Source organism: Lathamus discolor, chromosome 4 (assembly GCF_037157495.1).
Source record: "Lathamus discolor isolate bLatDis1 chromosome 4, bLatDis1.hap1, whole genome shotgun sequence".
In the NCBI taxonomy this organism is placed as follows: domain Eukaryota; kingdom Metazoa; phylum Chordata; class Aves; order Psittaciformes; family Psittacidae; genus Lathamus; species Lathamus discolor.
In genome coordinates, this window is record NC_088887.1 from 103169430 (window position 1) to 103187097 (window position 17668).

General features: G+C 39.4%; 1 protein-coding gene across 3 annotated transcripts in view; it reads left to right on the top strand.

Annotated features, from left to right (window-relative positions):
* Nucleotides 1-17668, top strand: part of DCLK1 (doublecortin like kinase 1) — a 250495-nt gene that overhangs the window by 10424 nt on the left and 222403 nt on the right. For all 3 annotated transcript variants that reach the window (XM_065678389.1, XM_065678390.1, XM_065678394.1), the window contains exon 3: nt 3907-4253. In XM_065678389.1, the coding sequence (XP_065534461.1) occupies nt 3907-4253 (347 nt within the window). The remainder of the gene's footprint in view (nt 1-3906; nt 4254-17668) is intronic.

Below are 17668 nucleotides of genomic sequence, written 5' to 3' on the forward strand. Positions count from 1 at the left end.
CCTTCTCTTCTCCAGGCTGAACAGCCCCAACTTCCTCAGCCTGTCTTCATACGGGAGGTGCTCCAGTCCCCTGATCATCCTTGTGGCCCTCCTCTGGACTTGTTCCAGCAGTTCCATGTCCTTTTTACGTTGAGGACACCAGAACTGCACACAATATTCCAGGTGAGGTCTCACAAGCGCAGAGTAGAGGGGCAGGATCACCTCCTTCGACCTGTTTGTCACACTCCTTTTGATGCTGCCCAGGATACGGTTGGCTTTCTGGGCTGCGAGCGCACACTGCCGGCTCATGTTCATTTTCTCATCGACCAGCACCCCCAAGTCCTTCTCTGCAGGGCCACTCTGAATCTCTTCTTTGCCCAGTCTGTAGCTGTGCCTGGGATTGCTCCGACCCAGGTGTAGGACCTTGTACTTGTCGTGGCTGAACTTCATAAGGCTGGCATCAGTCCACCTCACAAGCATGTCAGGGTCCCTCTGGATGGCATCCCTTCCCTCCAGCGTATCAACCGGGCCACACAGCTTGGTGTCATCGGCAAACTTGCTGAGGGTGCACTCAATCCCACTGTCCATGGCAGCGATGAAGATGTTAAACAAGACCAGTCCCAACACCAGTCCCTGAGGGACACCACTCGTTACTGGTCTCCAGCCAGACATCGAGCCATTGACCACAACTCTTTGTGTGTGGCCATCCAGCCAGTTCTTTATCCACCGAGTGGTCCATCCATCAAATTGATATCTCTCCATTTTAGAGAGAAGCCCTAATGGTTCAGCTGCATTGAATTTTGACAGATGTGTAACTACAGGTAGTAGGGTTTTGTTTGTGTCTCTCTTTTTTTTTTAAGTATAAACTGTGTTTTGGGATCTGTCCTCCTACGTGGTTAGCTTTCTGATTAGCTTCTCAATGCTGAGATAAATTTTAATTGTTCCACATGGAATTTCCTGAAGTGTTGAGCACTTGCACCAGTTAAATTGTGGGATTCCTGGTTCAAAACTGGCAAACAAGCATTGTGTATAGTTTTTGGTTTTTTTTTTTAAGGGTTAAAGTGATGTGTGTTTCATTTACACTGTTGCTATGAAGAAGGGGCTGTCAGGAAAGGGATACTTTATAAGATTTATTAATTACTTCTTTTTTTTCATAGATGTCAGATATCCCAAAACAGCTGGGTGTCCCCCTTTTTCTAATGGCTATTGATACTGTAATCAAGTGTCAAAATTTCATTAGTGACAACTGACTGCACTGTGAAAAGCTTGCTCTCTTCTCTTGGGGAACTGCAGTCAAATAGACACTTCAAATGGGCTGTCTTTTCTATGCTTTTGTTTAATCCGGTACAGATTTTGTTTAATCCAGCATTTTGTTTAATCGAGCATAGTCCAAGGATTCCTTATTCAGCACGTGTTATGTTATATATCTAGTGTTTGAAGATTGTTACCTTCTTTCCCCAGCTGCCAGTTAGTCAAAGCTGGTATTTATGCTCAGGCTTGCCCCAGAATAAGAGCTGGTGGTGCTCAGTGGGATTACCTCTGGATGTGTATTTTCCTGGTGCTTTGGAGCTGTGAACACCAATTTGCTGCTGGTATTGCCTGTCCGCAGATTACACTGTTTCTGTCTCTCCTCAGGTACAAACATGGGGGTGAAGCTGTTGTCTGTGAGGTTACCAAAAATAAAAATAAAAACAAATTTTTGTCATCACCTGTTAGTTATGAAGCAGCAATAGTTGAGGTGGAAGGTGGATTTATTGGACTAGTAAGTCATGCCCCTTGTGAAAGGTCTTTGCAGTCTTCTCTCCTGAAGGTAACTATGAAAAAGAAGAGAGGATGAAAATCTAGGTGAAGGATTTTTGTTCTTTTCTTTGAGATTTCATCTGCATACAGACACCATGGCTCTAAAGGATTAGGCTAGATACTAAAATTTCTGGGTGCTGTCAGGGTGGGTTCCACGCTCAGGAAACTGGTAACTCGTGGTTCATCACTGTGGTAAAGCCTTTCTGTTCTGAAGTTACCATATGTATGTCTATATCCCTCTCAAATATATACAGTAGATAACACGAAGAACTTACCTTTGTTTCTTGTAAGGTTGATGTAATATTTCATCTTAGATTCTATTGACGATTTAGATGTTACTAGAATGCGCAGATTAACTTGAGTTTTCATGGTGACTAGTAAGCATTACAGTGTCTTCATCTCACACTTGGTATCTTGTTAAGCTTTAAAAGAATGCTTTAAAAAAAGAAGAAAACAACAAATCTTTTTATGGTTCTTGCTTGATCACACTCCATTACATTTATCTTTGTTGCTGAGCGGTCCATCTTCACATGTAGCTCTGACTTGTCTTTTGGTGTTCGTCCACTTCCTTTCTGATAATCTCAGTAGAGTGTGTTACTGTCTGATGTTTGGAGCATCATGCCAATAGACTTGAACCTCTGTTGCATCTGGGGCCTCATGTCTCAGATCATCTCCTCTATTTCTAACTGTGGTAACTGTGTACCTGCTAGCATTCCTTGTATGCTGTCTTGTCTGTGTGGCAAACCTTAAAGTTTGTGTCCAGAAGTAAAATGTAAATACTTATTTTTCTTTTAAGTATTGAACTGTAAGTCCTCTTTTCTTGGGGTAGGTATCCTTAGGAAAACCTTTGGGTTTTGTGTGGTTTTTGGCATAGGAGGTACATCACTGGCTTTTGTTCTGGTTTTGTTTTAATACCTTGGCTAAACTGCTAAAAGTAAGGTCTCTGTGATGATAGCATACACTGAACTTCTGAACCCAGAAGAATTAAAACGTCTCAAATGTCTTTGTGGTATTGTTCAGGATGAGATTTTTGCATTTTTTGCAATGGAGTTTAACTGTAGGCTGCCAGAAGGTGCGGTCTTGTTGGATCTAGTATTGTTTCCTTTGGTGGTTTTGTTTTTCTTTTTTTCCCCAGCCAAAGGGTGAACTGAATCAGCTGATTGTTGCAAAATTAGTATTGTCTTTGTTACGTTCAGTCAGATCACCACGTTGATCTAACTCACCCAGTGCAACTGGCAGCGCTATCACTCTGTCAAGCTTCAAGAGGCTGGAAGCATCTAAGCGTGTTCCCTTTTCACAGCAGCCTGCAGCTGTACTTCATTAAGGGGTTAATCAACTGGGATATGCTGGTGTTTATATCTTCTAGGTCCCCCAAAATTGTGTGGGTGTGGTATTTGCGGAAATATTTTATTGTAGATAATGTTTCATTGGAAATCTTAGCTACAGTCCATTTTTTTTACTTTAAAGTTTGGTAAATTTGTTGTGAGTAGTGCTCTGTAATTATTCTTCTTTGCCTTCCTTTCTGCCCCTTTTTATATGTTGAGTCAGTAGAATAATAGTGAGGTTTCCTGCCTCTACATATCCTGCACTTATGCTACCTAAAGTTTTAAATAATCAAATGTTAACAACTCTCCTATGACACTTGCATCCACCTTTTATGGAAAGTTATTTGTAACCTGTATTTTTTGGATAATGTTTCACATTATTTCCCGTGAAGTGTTTGGGGCCAGCTGTTTTGTTAGGAGCAGGCAACTTAAGCATGAAGGCTGGGGGACTACTGTGATAATGTGCTGGGGCTGAGCAGCTGATTAGATATGAACACTAGTTACTGACAGCAGCGATCCCTGCTGCAGATGGTGTTTTCTGAAAAGAAAACTGCTGCTTTCAAGGATTTTGTAACAGCATTTTCTGAATGGTTAGCCGATGAGTGATGTTTAAAAGATACTTTACAGTCTATAGCATCTGGGAAGGGAAGAGATCAATACTTTATGTAGATCAAGATGATAAGAATAAAGTTTAATAATTTGAGAACGATTTGATTTGATATTTTTCTGTTGTGTTGGTTTGTTTTTTTTGTTGTGTCCCCTTCCAATCTGACTTGCTGGTCTGGCACTTTTGTTTCTGCAGGGGAAAGCTATGTATGTGGTTCCATAGAACCCTTCAAGAAACTGGAGTATACGAAGAATGTAAACCCAAACTGGTCAGTGAATGTTAAGACAACTTCTACTTCTCGTTCAGTGCCATCTCTTGCCACTGCTAAAGGAGGTACTCCAGATGCAAAAGAAAATAAGGATTTCATTAGGCCTAAACTAGTCACTATCATCAGGAGCGGAGTGAAGCCACGAAAAGCAGTCCGGATTCTGCTCAACAAGAAGACAGCACATTCATTTGAACAGGTTCTTACTGATATAACTGATGCCATCAAGCTGGATTCAGGGGTGGTTAAACGCTTATACACACTAGATGGAAAACAGGTAAGAATTTTCGTGGTGATCATTCTCAGCATGAAGAAAATACAAATTTCCAAAAGGAAAAGAATAGTACATTAGTAAAAAAAAAAAAAATATATCACATGTTTCTAGAACATAGAATCAGGCCTTTCGCTGCTTATCCTATGCTTAAGATCTGCGAACAAGAGCCTATCATGAAGCATTACTTAGCCTCAGTGATGGTCTTGCCATTTATGATAAATAATGGCTCTAAATCTGTCAGCTGAAAGTGTGATGTGGTTTTGGCTCTGCATGTCGGAAACGTAGGATGTCATTTTACAGAAGCTCATTCTGTTAACTTGTTTCAGATTTTTCTTGCAGCAGTTCTATGAGTCATTGTACTTGCCTTTCCATAAACTGTAAGAACATACAATGAAGATGTACTTCACCATGATAAATGCAGGCCTACTGCTGTCCAGAGTGACCAAATGATGAATCTTACTGCAGCTAGAATGGACTATGAAGAAGGTGGAAGCTTAGAAAATGAGTGAGCTTTTTCCCTTTTGCAGGAAAACAGGTAGGGTTATGTATGGTGCCCACATTTATTGAGGAGTCTGTTGTAGGTTACATGTTATTTCTTCTTGACACCTTCAAGCATTGTCTCTTTTTTGCTGATTTATTAAGTTCTGGTGGGGTGAGATCTTTGAGAGGCTTCTTATTGAACTTGAGGATGGAGGGACAAGAAAACATACTACAGAGTAATCCTACTTCTTCGTCTTTCACTTTATTTGTAATTTATCTACGGACATATATTAATTATAGCAAAACTGGAGAAGCTGTTAACCTGGTGAAGGGCAAGACTAATTTCAGCATGACCTGAATTGATTTAGAGCAGTGGTGACTCTAGAGAAATAAGGCAGATATTTGCATTTACACATGTAACTTATTAAACTGAGGAGATTATAGCGGTATAAAATGTGGGTGGAAAGCTGAGTGACCAGTCTCCCTCAGAAGCTAGAAATTGCTAATGACCAAGATATTTCTGCTGTAATATAGCTGTTTTATAGATTCTGCCTCAAGGATTCACAGCTATACAGGTAACAGTGTAGCTGTCAGAAAATGCTGCAAAATATCCATGATACATGTCAGTACTTGGCTAGATCCAGTGGTGATCCTAACACATCTGCAGTTATGGTGGTTAATATGCAGGCATAGCTCTGGAAACAGTTACGGCAGTACCCTTTGATTTCAGAGAGGGCTGGTTAATGGACAAGGTGCTTATTCAGAGCACTGGTTCAAATTGGGGCCAAGTCTGGCTTGACCAGAACTCCCTTCCATCTGCTGTTTTGTATCGGTAACCTCTGATGCCAGTTACAGGCAGTAGTTTGGTTCTTGATGACTGCATACATGCCTGTTAGGATTCCATTACTCTGGCTTTCTTGGGAACTTTGACCTAGCGCAGAAATGTGGATGGGAAGTTCTGCAGGAAAAGTGTGTGTCTGGGGAAACTCTTAACTCCTATGCTTCTTACCTTGCCTCATGCTTCATGGTGCACTAAGGCTAGTAACTTTGAGGAAGGAGTTGGGATTTTAAAGCTGATCAGTGGTGGTCTCTGCTGGGACCTTGACAGAGTATCTTGTGTGACTATTCTGGTTCCTGTAAACCCTCTCAATAAAATAAGATTCATCTCTGTTTTGTGTTGTATGTGTAAATAAACTTGTGGTTTAGTTATGAAGAAGTGCAGCCTGGAAGGATGCCAATGTGGCCTCCTGTCTCCTGGATAATATACTCACTTTTTTTCTAATATTCCAACTCCCCTTTAATGGTTGTGCTTAAAATGAAAAAAATACCTTTACATCTGTTTTGGAGCTCCAACTGCTGGAAGTAAGTAGTAATATCCTACTACCAGGGGAAATGGGAAGCCCAGTTTTCTTGGTCCAGACGTTGTCAAAGTTCAGTTGAATCCTTTGTCAATTGATGGGATTTGAGATGAGTTTAAATTGGTGGTGTATTGGGACACTTGTTAGCTACCTAGCCTGAAACCGTTATGCCAAAAGGCTCTTGCAGGCGACTGGTGTCTCCACACTCCTTCGCTTTTTAGCTTGTTGAGATCGCATGGCTCGTTGTGTAGCCTACTGGTAAGGGGAGGCTTTGGGGGAAGGTGTCCGTTTGTTCTGACAGTGTGACAGAGACCTTGCTCACTGCACGTACAAAGCAACTTTGCTGGCAGAATGGGAAATGAATGATCCTGTGCTCAGCAGGAGCAGCCTGTTTCTTACCCCTGTGTGGGGAAATCATTGATTTCCTGTGCTGCTGGGCATTGCTGTTCCATTTTTCTCTGCCAAAAGCCTGATCTCCCAGATGGTGTTGTGGACCCAGTGATGGATTTCTTTATTGCTTAACTCAAGCTGTGAATGATTACTGGGAGGAAATGTATGGTAAATCCAAAATTTTGCCAGTAGTATTTGTAGTTGGGAACTTCTACTGTGACTCCTGCTGGAGCTTCTAAGGTTATGGAAAAGCCTGTGTTCAGTGGCTAAATCTAACAAATATTGTGATTAAATCTTTCATCACTAACTTAAAAAGCAATAAAGTCTTACAGCTCTGATCCAAGAAAAGTAATTTACTGTAAGGATAAGAGAACAAAGCTCTCCTAGGATTATCATTTGGAAATGTAACTTGGAGAAAGAATAATCTGTGCAGTCATCTCTTGTGAGTTATTTTATGAGGCAAGCACTGGAACTGCCTATCCATGCCAAAAATTGACATGAATCCTGTGTGTCTTAGTGCTGGCGGGCAGTGAGGTATGTATACTGTTGTTGGGCACTATCATTTGATGCCTCAGGCTAATAAAGAGGAAGTAGGAGGAGTCAGAATCTTAAATGGACATTAAAGTTAGGTGATTGTCCCATACTGATGCTACTCATTGGTGAACTGAGCTTAAATGCTCTCCCTCTAGCAGCCTGGTCAGATGTGATGTTTTGATGTATGTCTCTAAAAGACGTTAATAAATATTATGCTCAGAACAACCCCATGTACCAGTACAGGTTGGGGGTTGACCTGCTGGAAAGTAGCGAAGGGGAAAGGGACCTGGGGGTCCTAGTGGATAGGAGGATGACCATGAGCCAGCAATGTGCTCTTGTGGCCAAGAAGGCAAATGGCATCTTAGGGTGCATTAGAAAGGGAGTGGTTAGTAGGTCAAGAGAGGTTCTCCTCCCCCTCTACTCAGCCTTGGTGAGGCCGCATCTGGAATATTGCATCCAGTTCTGGGCCCCTCTGTTCAAGAAGGACAGGGAATTGCTTGAAGGAGTCCAGCGCAGAGCCACAAAGATGATGTGGAACATCTCCCGTATGAGGACAGGCTGAGGGAGCTGGGTCTCTTTAGCTTGGAGAAGAGGAGACTGAGGGGTGACCTCACCAATGTTTACAAATATGTAAAGGGTAGGTGTCAGGATGATGGAGCTAGGCTTTTTTCAGTGATATCCAGTGATAGGACAAGGGGCAATGGGTGTAAACTGGAACATAGGAAGTTCCACGTTAACATCAGGAAGAACTTCTTTACTGTAAGAGTGACAGAGCACTGGAACAGGTTGCCCAGGGGGGTTGTGGAGTCTCCTACACTGGAGATATTCAAGGCCCGCCTGGACAAGTTCCTGTGTGATGTACTGTAGGTTACCCTGCTCTTGCAGGGGGGTTGGACTAGATGATCTTTTTAGGTCCCTTCCAACCCTTGGGATTCTGTGATTCTGTGATTCTGTGATTAAGGGAGTGGAACATCTCCCTTATGAGGAGAGGCTGAGGGAGCTGGGTCTCTTTAGCTTGGAGAAGAGGAGACTGAGGGGTGACCTCATCAATGTTTACAAATATGTGAAGGGTAGGTGTCAGGATGATGGAGCTAGGCTTTTTTCAGTGATATCCAGTGATAGGACAAGGGGCAATGGGTGTAAACTGGAGCATAGGAAGTTCCACGTTAACATCAGGAAGAACTTCTTTACTGTAAGAGTGACAGAGCACTGGAACAGGTTGCCCAGGGGGGTTGTGGAGTCTCCTACACTGGAGATATTCAAGGCCCGCCTGGACAAGTTCCTGTGTGATGTACTGTAGGTTACCCTGCTCTTGCAGGGGGGTTGGACTAGATGATCTTTTGAGGTCCCTTCCAACCCTTGGGATTCTGTGATTCTGTGATATTTGATGAGAACGTAAGGAGCTTGTCTTGATGACAGAAGTAGTGCTTGGACAATCAGTACCTGAGGAAAGTTATGATTGCTAGGAAGAAAGCTCTTCTGTAGCATCCACTTGTTTCCCTATCTCTCAAATTCTTCTTGGTTTTGGAAAATTCAGTAATTTTTGGTGCACAGGATGCTTTGTGGGTGTTCCGTAGAACTCCAGGGACCTTGATTAAGTAGGTGTGCTTTTAGGAGCCATTTAAATTTTTTAATGCTGAAATAGCAGGAGAAATAAAAAAAAAAAAAGGGACCCCAAAGCAAATAAAATAAACCCACTAAAACCCCCAGTAAAACAAATCCCAAACTCGTCTCATTGTGTCAGTGGTAGTTCAGGGACTGAAACGATGTTTTTCAGTATTGGATTTAATACATTTAATTTAGTTTTGTTATAATGTGTTTCTTCTTCTTAGAAACAATGAGATGGTTTAGTTGCATTTCCTTATAACTCATCAGAATCTATATTTTGACTTAAAAATTTCTGAAAATTTAAAGTATAATTTGATTTGCAGTAAAAGAGCCACAATATACAGCTATTGCCTGATCATATAGCATGTCAGTGGCCTGCATTTAGTAAACTCTTGCAGTTCAGTTATTGATTCCTCAAAGCCAGGTAGGTTTCATAGCATGCTTAGAATACTGTACATACATTTTTATGGATATATTATGGGTTTTTTCCCTACTGATACAAGCAAATAATGCTGTTTGTATGCTAGGGGAAGAGAGAGAATCACTTCCACCTGTGGGACTCAGAAGTGTTGAAGCTTTATGAGCTCAGGTTAAAATAAAAACCTTTCCAGGTCTTGAACTGTTTTCCTTGCAAACTTTGCTGTGTAAGGAAAACAAAAATGGAAAGAGTAGGTTTAATGGCTGCCTGTAGGAGCACCAATCATGAGGGCATGCTCTTACTGTATTACTCATTTTCTTTATCTTTTTTTTTCCAGATTAAAAGTTTTTTTAAGTGCATGTGAAGATATTTTTAGTGTTGACCCTTCCTGTTATCATGTACTTGTGCTGAGATGGAACACTGTCTCATAGCTAAAATATGTCCGGCTTTACTGTAGCTGCACCTTTGCAGTTTGTTTTTTATCCTTCCCTTAATAGGAGGTGTCATTTTTAGTTTCACGTGCATTAAAATACAGTTTTGTAAAAGGCACTGTGTGCGTTTTACATCAAGGCTACAAGCTGCCTGTGAAGATAGAGACTGGTTGCTGTGTTGCAAGCAAGCTCAGTTTTCTGGTTTCTAGTTACTTGGTGTACTTCTAGAACATCAACAGAGACTAAAATGGGAGAAAAATAACTTTAACACTTTACAGCAAAATTGTGAAACAGTGCCATTTTTAGGGATGTTATGATGTGTATATTTGCACAAGGTATTTACAATTTGCATGTTTAGACAGAGACTAAAGTTTGGACAAAAGAGATTTGTTACCTTGTAGGTTCTCCATTTGCTTTTGGTAGAGCAAACATCTGGTTTATATGGGACCTGCTTATTTGAACAGGTGGTTTGTTTAGCTTGACAAGATGCAATCATGCAAATTATTTTTCAGTTTACACGTTATGCTGTTGGTTTGACTCCAGACAGATTAAGTGGCCAGAGGCAGAGATATCGGAATAAAAGTCAGGATCTGATTTACTTATTTATTTATTTTCATAAATACATTATTGCAAACCAAATTACCTTTACAAATCTATTAAAAATTTGTGGCTGCAAGCAAAGGGAACATCACAGTGATGGAAAGCTTGAAGCTTCATAGTGTAATGTGTTGTTGGTTTTTATTGGAACCCCACTCTAAAGGGAGTATCTTATGATGCAGATAAACTCCTTTTCTTGTGGACTCCTCTCTCTGGAGGCACCTGATATCTTTGTTTCTGGTAAAGAATTAATACTACAGTTTTGAGAAAGTACTCTCTCAAGTAGAAGAAAGCAACTCCACCTACCCCTAAAGTGAGCATGTGCTTTTAAAATTGTTTTGTTTTTAACAAGTGGAAAACATCTGATAATAGTATCTGTATATTACAGTAAATTCTTGGCCAAATATGCCTTTTTGTAGGATGGATTAAAGATCTCAAATGTCTTTAGACCTGGATTGTCCTTGGTACAGAAAAGCCTACATAAAGTAAGGTAGGTACCATTCATGAAAAGACATTCTCTGCTTAGCATTTGTGTAGCTTACGTTATACAACAATCTAGACAAAAGGAATGTTAAACAATAAAATTTATGTGCAGGGACTCCTTTTCTGTGTGCTCTGTAATTTTGATTCACATCAGTGTTTGTAATCAGTTCTATTCTTATTGTAGAAGGTGCATTTAATTTTAAGGGTGACTGGTTGTGCATGTTCTTTTTATTTGTTCGTAAGTTATAGTTACAATCCACTTGAGATGCATGCAACTTAAAATTATTCCCAGTTTGAAAAATGTGGACAATAAGTGCTATTTTATCTTGTGTATGACCTCTCTTGAGTGCAGTAACTTTTAACTTCTCTCTTGTTGAAGGCTTTGGAGCTCCCTGCCAGCCACAGGCATACAGGGGTGGTGTTTGACCAAGGGAACAGTGGTGAATTCTGTGAGAGACGTAAATGTGCAGCTACTGACTAATGGGGAGCAAACATTAAATAAAATGTCTTCTGCAGCTCATGCAAGCAGTTTAACAAGGAAGCAACAGCTAGGGAAACCTCTGTTTTTGAGGTGGTATTTTAGTATTGCGCTATCAGCTGCAGACCTGAAACCCAATGTGCTTGCACGGTACAAGCTGTTTTTTCCTAAAGGGCTTCTAATGTGAATGCTAGTTGGCCATACTCCTCAGAAAATGCCTGTGCTGCTTAATTTTGGACAGGAAGCTTCGAGCCCTGTCTGGGAGATCCTGACAGACCAGCATGTTATGTAGCTGTGAGAGACACTTTCCAAGAACAAAGAGTGTCTCTCCAGCTTTTAATGCACCTCACTTTCCCTTCTTCCTGCCTGCAGTATATTTAATCAAAACCCTTTTCCTTTCTCTGGAAGATGTTATCATTTGTGGCTTTGATGTTTTGGAAAAGTGGGTTTTTTTGTAGGTTTTTTTTTTTTTTTTTTTTTTTTACTTGAAAGGTGAAGATTTTTTTCTCAATACTGGGGAAAAGGCCCCTTCTTGAAGACATGATAGACCGAAAGACAGAACAAAAAATTCAGTGACTGCAAATTGCCTATTTCAGCGGGTGGTGATGAGCTCTGGGGGGTCTTGGACTACTCTTACAGTTCGTATTGAGAGAAATGGATTTCCATTACAAATTAGACTGTACTTTAACAAAAAAATCATGATAATCTGGTTTGAAATCATTCAGTTTGCTGGCAATTGGTATTATCCTGGTATTAGAAGAGAGCTGTGATAGGTCCTTGAATCCTTATGACTCTGGGTAGGCTGTTTTGATGTCATGGTATGACACTGACTAACAATTTTAATTGTCACTCAAAGTCCTCAGTAAAGGAGTGAACAGAAGCCCATTCCTAATTGAAAGCAGAGTGTTCATTCGTTTGTATAGGGTCGGTTCCTATTAAGCTTAGACTGACAACTCTGTTGCTCTGTCTCTAAAAGCTGTCTCACAATAGGAGTTTCCAGGGTTGCTAACTGACATCCCTTAGGAACTGTAGCCTGACTTTGAAAATTAAGAAGATGCCATCTTCTGTGACCTTTAGACTGGCTTTCATGCTGTGCAAATGAAAAGCTAGTGTTAATTGAATAAGACTGTAAAGTTGTGTATCTGCTTTGCTATGCTTTAAATATAATGTAAGGTGACATTACTCACTTGCAAGGATATCTAGCTACTCGTTAGAGAGTTTATGTGCAGCCAGAAGCCTTTTTTAAGGAAGAGTAATTTCTAACTCCTCAAAGTGGAGTGTCATGTTGTGTAAATAAGAGCAAGGGTGTCTTAGTGGAAAGGAGATGGTGTGGTCATTCAGAACTATTAGTTACTGTGATAAGTGTCCTTTTCCTCTACATCTGGACTTTGCTTTGTTGCTTTAAATGTACAATATAAGTAAGAAGAGCTTCTCATCCAGTTAAGTTCCAATTTGCATATTACTGACTAGTGGGGGGTAGAGGAAAAGTGAAAAAGAACATCCTGAACTGTATGTTCTTGTTGGGGTGTGTTTATGTGTATTTTTTTCTTACTTGTTTGGAAGAGGTCTTGGAAAAGTACTTGCCGATTTCTCTGATAATGCTGTATGATTATTTTGTGGAGAGAGGCATGAGATTATTGGCAATCACTGAAAAGAGTTTCCACCACTCAGTAACACGCAGTCCTCAGGATCAGGTAGGTTCTCTGTCAACAGCTGAAATCTTTGTGATGCTTTCAAGCAGTAGTCATCCTAAACTTTCTCTGTTTTAATCCCTCATCCTGTAAATTATTCTATTTTATGACTTTCACTGAATGAGCTGAGCTTAATAGTTTGAAGACTTTACAGTGTCTCTTGTCGAATGTTCATCTTCACTGTGATTTTATTTTTACTCTCTGAAGCTGTTACTGTTAGTAATATTTTTTTCATTGGCGTAAGTAAGTGTGGGGTGTGTATTTTCCTGTCATAGTTTTTTTAGCACATGTGTTTCCTTTCTTCCCGAGAAATTAAATTATACTGTTCATAGAAAAAATTCTTTATACTGCATGCAGCTTATTAGAATGAAAAAAAATTATATTTTAATGTAAGCATTTTAGTATGATTCTATCTTTGTAATGTAATGAATTTTTGCACAAATGTGGAAAATCTTAGGAATCTCTCTTTTGAAAAAAAAAAAGTTAATAAGCCAAGGGTTGCTAACTTTTTAATCAAACTTTGGTTTGAACAGCTACCTGAAACTTAGTGCATGTCCTTGATTATTTCATTTGCTTCTCTCTTCAAGGCCTTTTTGCCAAGCTCTTGGGTAGAAGAAATTCTTCCATGAATGATAAATATTAAGAGGGCAAATGACATAAATATTCTGTCACTAGTCATGTTTTTCTGTGAAACCTAATCCTTTAATTTTTCTCTGCCTATTTATAGGAACAAAAATCTTTAAAACGTGACAAAATGTAATTGTTACAGGCAGAATAGTTCTAAAATTACAGGCGGTTGTGGACATGCTAATGATAGCCCAATTTTGTTCCTTATTTTTCCAATTAAGCTTTTATGAACTCAGTTTCTTTTCTGAAACTGCAGTCAGCTGTGAAGCATCTTTAACATATTTTAAATACTTCCCATCTTTTTAAGCCATACACTTTGCTATATCTTACACTGAGTGGCAAGAAAGACAGATGTCTTTGGACAGTCTGCCTATTTGTTCCAGAATTGCATCTCGTGATTCTTTTTTGTAGAAAATGAGTCTAGGGCAATGACATACTTGCCAGGTGCTCATCAAGTTAATGAAGATGAATCCAGGTCTCTACCTCCAGAAGAATTTTCTTAAATGAGCCCTGCTGTGTATAGAAGCTGGAGTTGCAATTCTGTTTCCTTACTCTGTGTGTCTGAGGATTTCTGTTGTGAATTCACTAGAAGTGGGACTGAGACTTCCAGGATATTCAGGAACAACAATATTAGGTCCTATTAAATCAGCACTGTACAATGTATTCTGCCTTTTTGCCCCTCCATTCCTCTTCAAGTTTGAAACTGATTTGTTCAATCCTGTAGGAAGTATTGACTTAATCTCTTCTGAATCTACATTCCCGCTACTGTGTGCCAGTTCATGGGTGCAGAATGTCCAGACTCAATCAGATTTAGGAACTAATACAATTACCAGTAAGTTAAAATATTTCCGTTGTACTGAATGAAGACAGTAATGCTCTGAAAAGAGCTTAGATTTTTATAAACCAATTAAACTCTTTTGAGTCTGTTTTCCTGATGTCACCAGTTAATGGTATGTGACAAGGTGTGTATCACATTTTTTTTCTGAAATTTTAAGCAGTTTCTTTTACAGTTTCCCCTAAAAAACTTTTGAAGTAGGTCAGACCACCTGCTACAAGGAGGTGTTTTTCTTGAGAAGGCTGCTGAGGAGAAAATCAAGTTTATTCCATAGGATTGAATTCTTGAAGTAATAGAAAACCAAAGAAGTCTTGGGAGTCTTGAAGGATATGGGTATGGTACTTTATGCACAGATAAAACTGAGTGCAAATGGGTGTGAAATTATCAGAGCTAAGTGAGAATGAGTTCAGAAAGCAAGACAAAAGACTGTCGAATACTCCGAGTGGAACCAGCAAAGCATTTTAGGGCTTTGAATTCAGAGTTGGATGTTACTGAAAATAAAAACACCTGTTAAGTAGTTTAGGCTGATTGCTGCTTCCATATCAGTTGTTCTGGTGGATTTGTTTTTCCATTAAGTGTTGGATCTCAGAAACTTCTTTTAAATAAAACTCCTCTGAGCTTTAATGGCTTAAAACTGAATAAGGCATTGACTCACTGGGTGAATGGAGAGTGAAATTTGTTTGAACTGCTTTTTATTATCTTTTTGGCTTGGTTTAAGCAATGATTTTATCAAATCTGAGAGGCAGTAGGGGAAGATGTGGGCATCTTGTGGAATACCCACAGTAGAGTGCCTTTGATTAAAACTCAGGGAAGGCAAACATTGCCTGAAAGGCACATGCTGGCTCTTTAAGTAGAGGAATGTTTGCTATTTAAAATACCTTCACCTGCCTTCCCTTGCAGCCAGGCTATGTGTCTGTTTTGCATTAATTTGAATTGCAGACTGCAGCTGCTGCTCTATAACATGCATCCAAAAGCTAAACCTTTGACACTTTCTTTATTCTAGTTGTCCCTGGAATATCCCACTGTCTCATGTTCCCTTTCTTCATTTCTGATATGCCTCTGAATTATTTTTCTGGTTCTGAAAGTTTTCTAGGAGAGTCCTAAATTTTCTTTGAGTTTTTAACTACTGTTCTTGTGTGTTTCAGTATTCTCTCATTTTATTTGATGTCTGGTTTCAGCTCCTGTTTATTTAAAATCCAGCAATTTCTGACAAATGGCACTTTCTGTGAAGGTGGCTGTCTGTGTGAAATGGTCTCCTGATCACATCTAGATTCCACAGTCCAGCTCTTTCCTTCTGTTAGCATAGGTTGTTTGCTTATAATTGAGATTTCTTTAACCTTCTGCTGTTTTCTCCATGTATGAAATCTGTGTTTGCATCTTACACCCACACAAAATCTGAGTTAAAGCTAATGCAATATATGGAGTGTCTAAGTGGTATACTTACATGCTCCTTAGAGAGGAAATAACTTTCAGAAGGAGGCAAGTGTAGCACGCATGTGTTGTGGGACATGATCCTGGCACAGTAGACACTGATAATGAGAAACCCTGTGTAAACTCATGCATGCTATGATTTTGTGTTAGTGCTTCAGAATAAAAAGGTTAAAAATATAGAAGCTCATGATCGTGAAAATATCCATATATGACATTGTTGATTCTAATACGAAGTATTTTATTTTCTGCTCACATATTGCAATAGCTGCAATAGACATGAATAGGGTGAGTGGCCCTGTGTGGGTATGATGGTGGCAGCAGAAGTTACACCTAAGCAGTTGGGTTTACAGTGAGACACCAGGAATACAAAAGAGAACTGTATTATTTCCTGTTGTCTGAATAGTCCATATTGCTATATATGGATTATATGCTACTTCTTGATACTCAAATACCTCCTGTTCTCCAGCACATTCAGTTTTCTATATATTTGTGAAAAGGAAGAAAATTTATAGGCCTTAAAGAAAAAAAGGGTTGGACATTTCAGTTTCTAAACCAGAACGCATCTCTTCTGGGGCAGATTGAGGGGCATTGCAAATACTCTGGAGAAATCCGTTTAAATAGAGTGTGATCTTGATAAACTGGGAACATGGACTGCAATCAGTGTAAAATTTAATAAGGCAAATATGAAGCAGTTAATGTAGGAAAGAATGAAATGGCCTATTGGAGCTAGAGGAACAGAAACCGGATGAGAGTGCAGTAACCGTGACGTGAAGGTTTTTAATGCAGGAAGTGTTGAGCATTTCATTGCTATGAGATGGTGGAAAAACATATGTACGTAGGAGAATGGGACATAGAAGCATTTGTGCAGTTGGTTCAGATCTTTGTGAAAGCAGTTTTTGTCATCTGCTTTTTACATCAGGGATATGCAAACTAGAATTTCTGTACCTTATATAAAGACAATTGGACTAACATTACCACTGATTACTCTCAGAATGCTGAGCAAATGTTGAGAGACGCAGTATCTGAAGGCATGTAACAGGAAGAACAGGGCTACTCTAACTGACTGAGAACCAGGAACATTGATACATGAACTTTTCACTTTTTTGGTCAAATATAGCAACAAATAAACTGGTGATGAATGTTCAGTATCTGTGGTGTGGACACGCCAAGCAACTAGGTAAAGTCTTTCTGAGACTTCATTTCTATAACATAAGATTGAAAGGAAATAAAACCTTTTATAGTCATGTGTAAGTATTTCAGTAGTTAATAAAATGTCAAGCATTTTTCAGTTACAGTATTTGTCAAAATGAATAGATTTATCCAGTAACTTTCTGACAAAAAGCTACTCAGTTGAATACTTTTTTAATCAGAAAAAATCATTAAAACATGAGCAAAAAATAATGCTGTGAAGCTAAAATTAATTTTAAAATACTTGCTAAATTTTAAGTGTGGGACTAAAGGAGCAAATGGGTAAAGATGTATAGGAGTCATCACAGATTAATAGTATTTGTAGAAATAACATCACCTTGAAAAATGCTTCCAACCAAAATTATATTGCAGCTTATTTAAATCTCATTTAAGAGGCAGTATTTAAACGTGGTGTCCTGGTATGTAGCTTGCTGTGTTTTATACTTTGGTTGTTTCTGTGGGGAGGGAGGTGATAAGAACGAAAGGATGAGACTTTCCCTTCTCTGGCAAGTCTTCAATGACACTGTAGGAGGAGTAGCTTTTAAATGTGGCATCCCTGTAAAAAACGAACACTTCTATCTGCAGATGGAGGAGGGCTGTCCTAGAAAAGCAAATTAAGCTCTGGTTTCTCTTGTGCTGAGTGCAAGTCATCTTTCACAGCATACAGCAGGAACTGCTCTCTTAAATGTTACTGAAAGAGGGGGGAGAGAAACAGCTGAATGTCAAATTGTACCTCTGCAAGAAAAGGAAAGCTTTAACAGTGCTTCTTCTTTTATAGGTAAATAATCAGAAGGATCAGTGAAATAACAGGTGGGTGCTCTGAAAAAAGGCCTATATTTTGGCTATACTGATTGAAGCTCTTCACCACC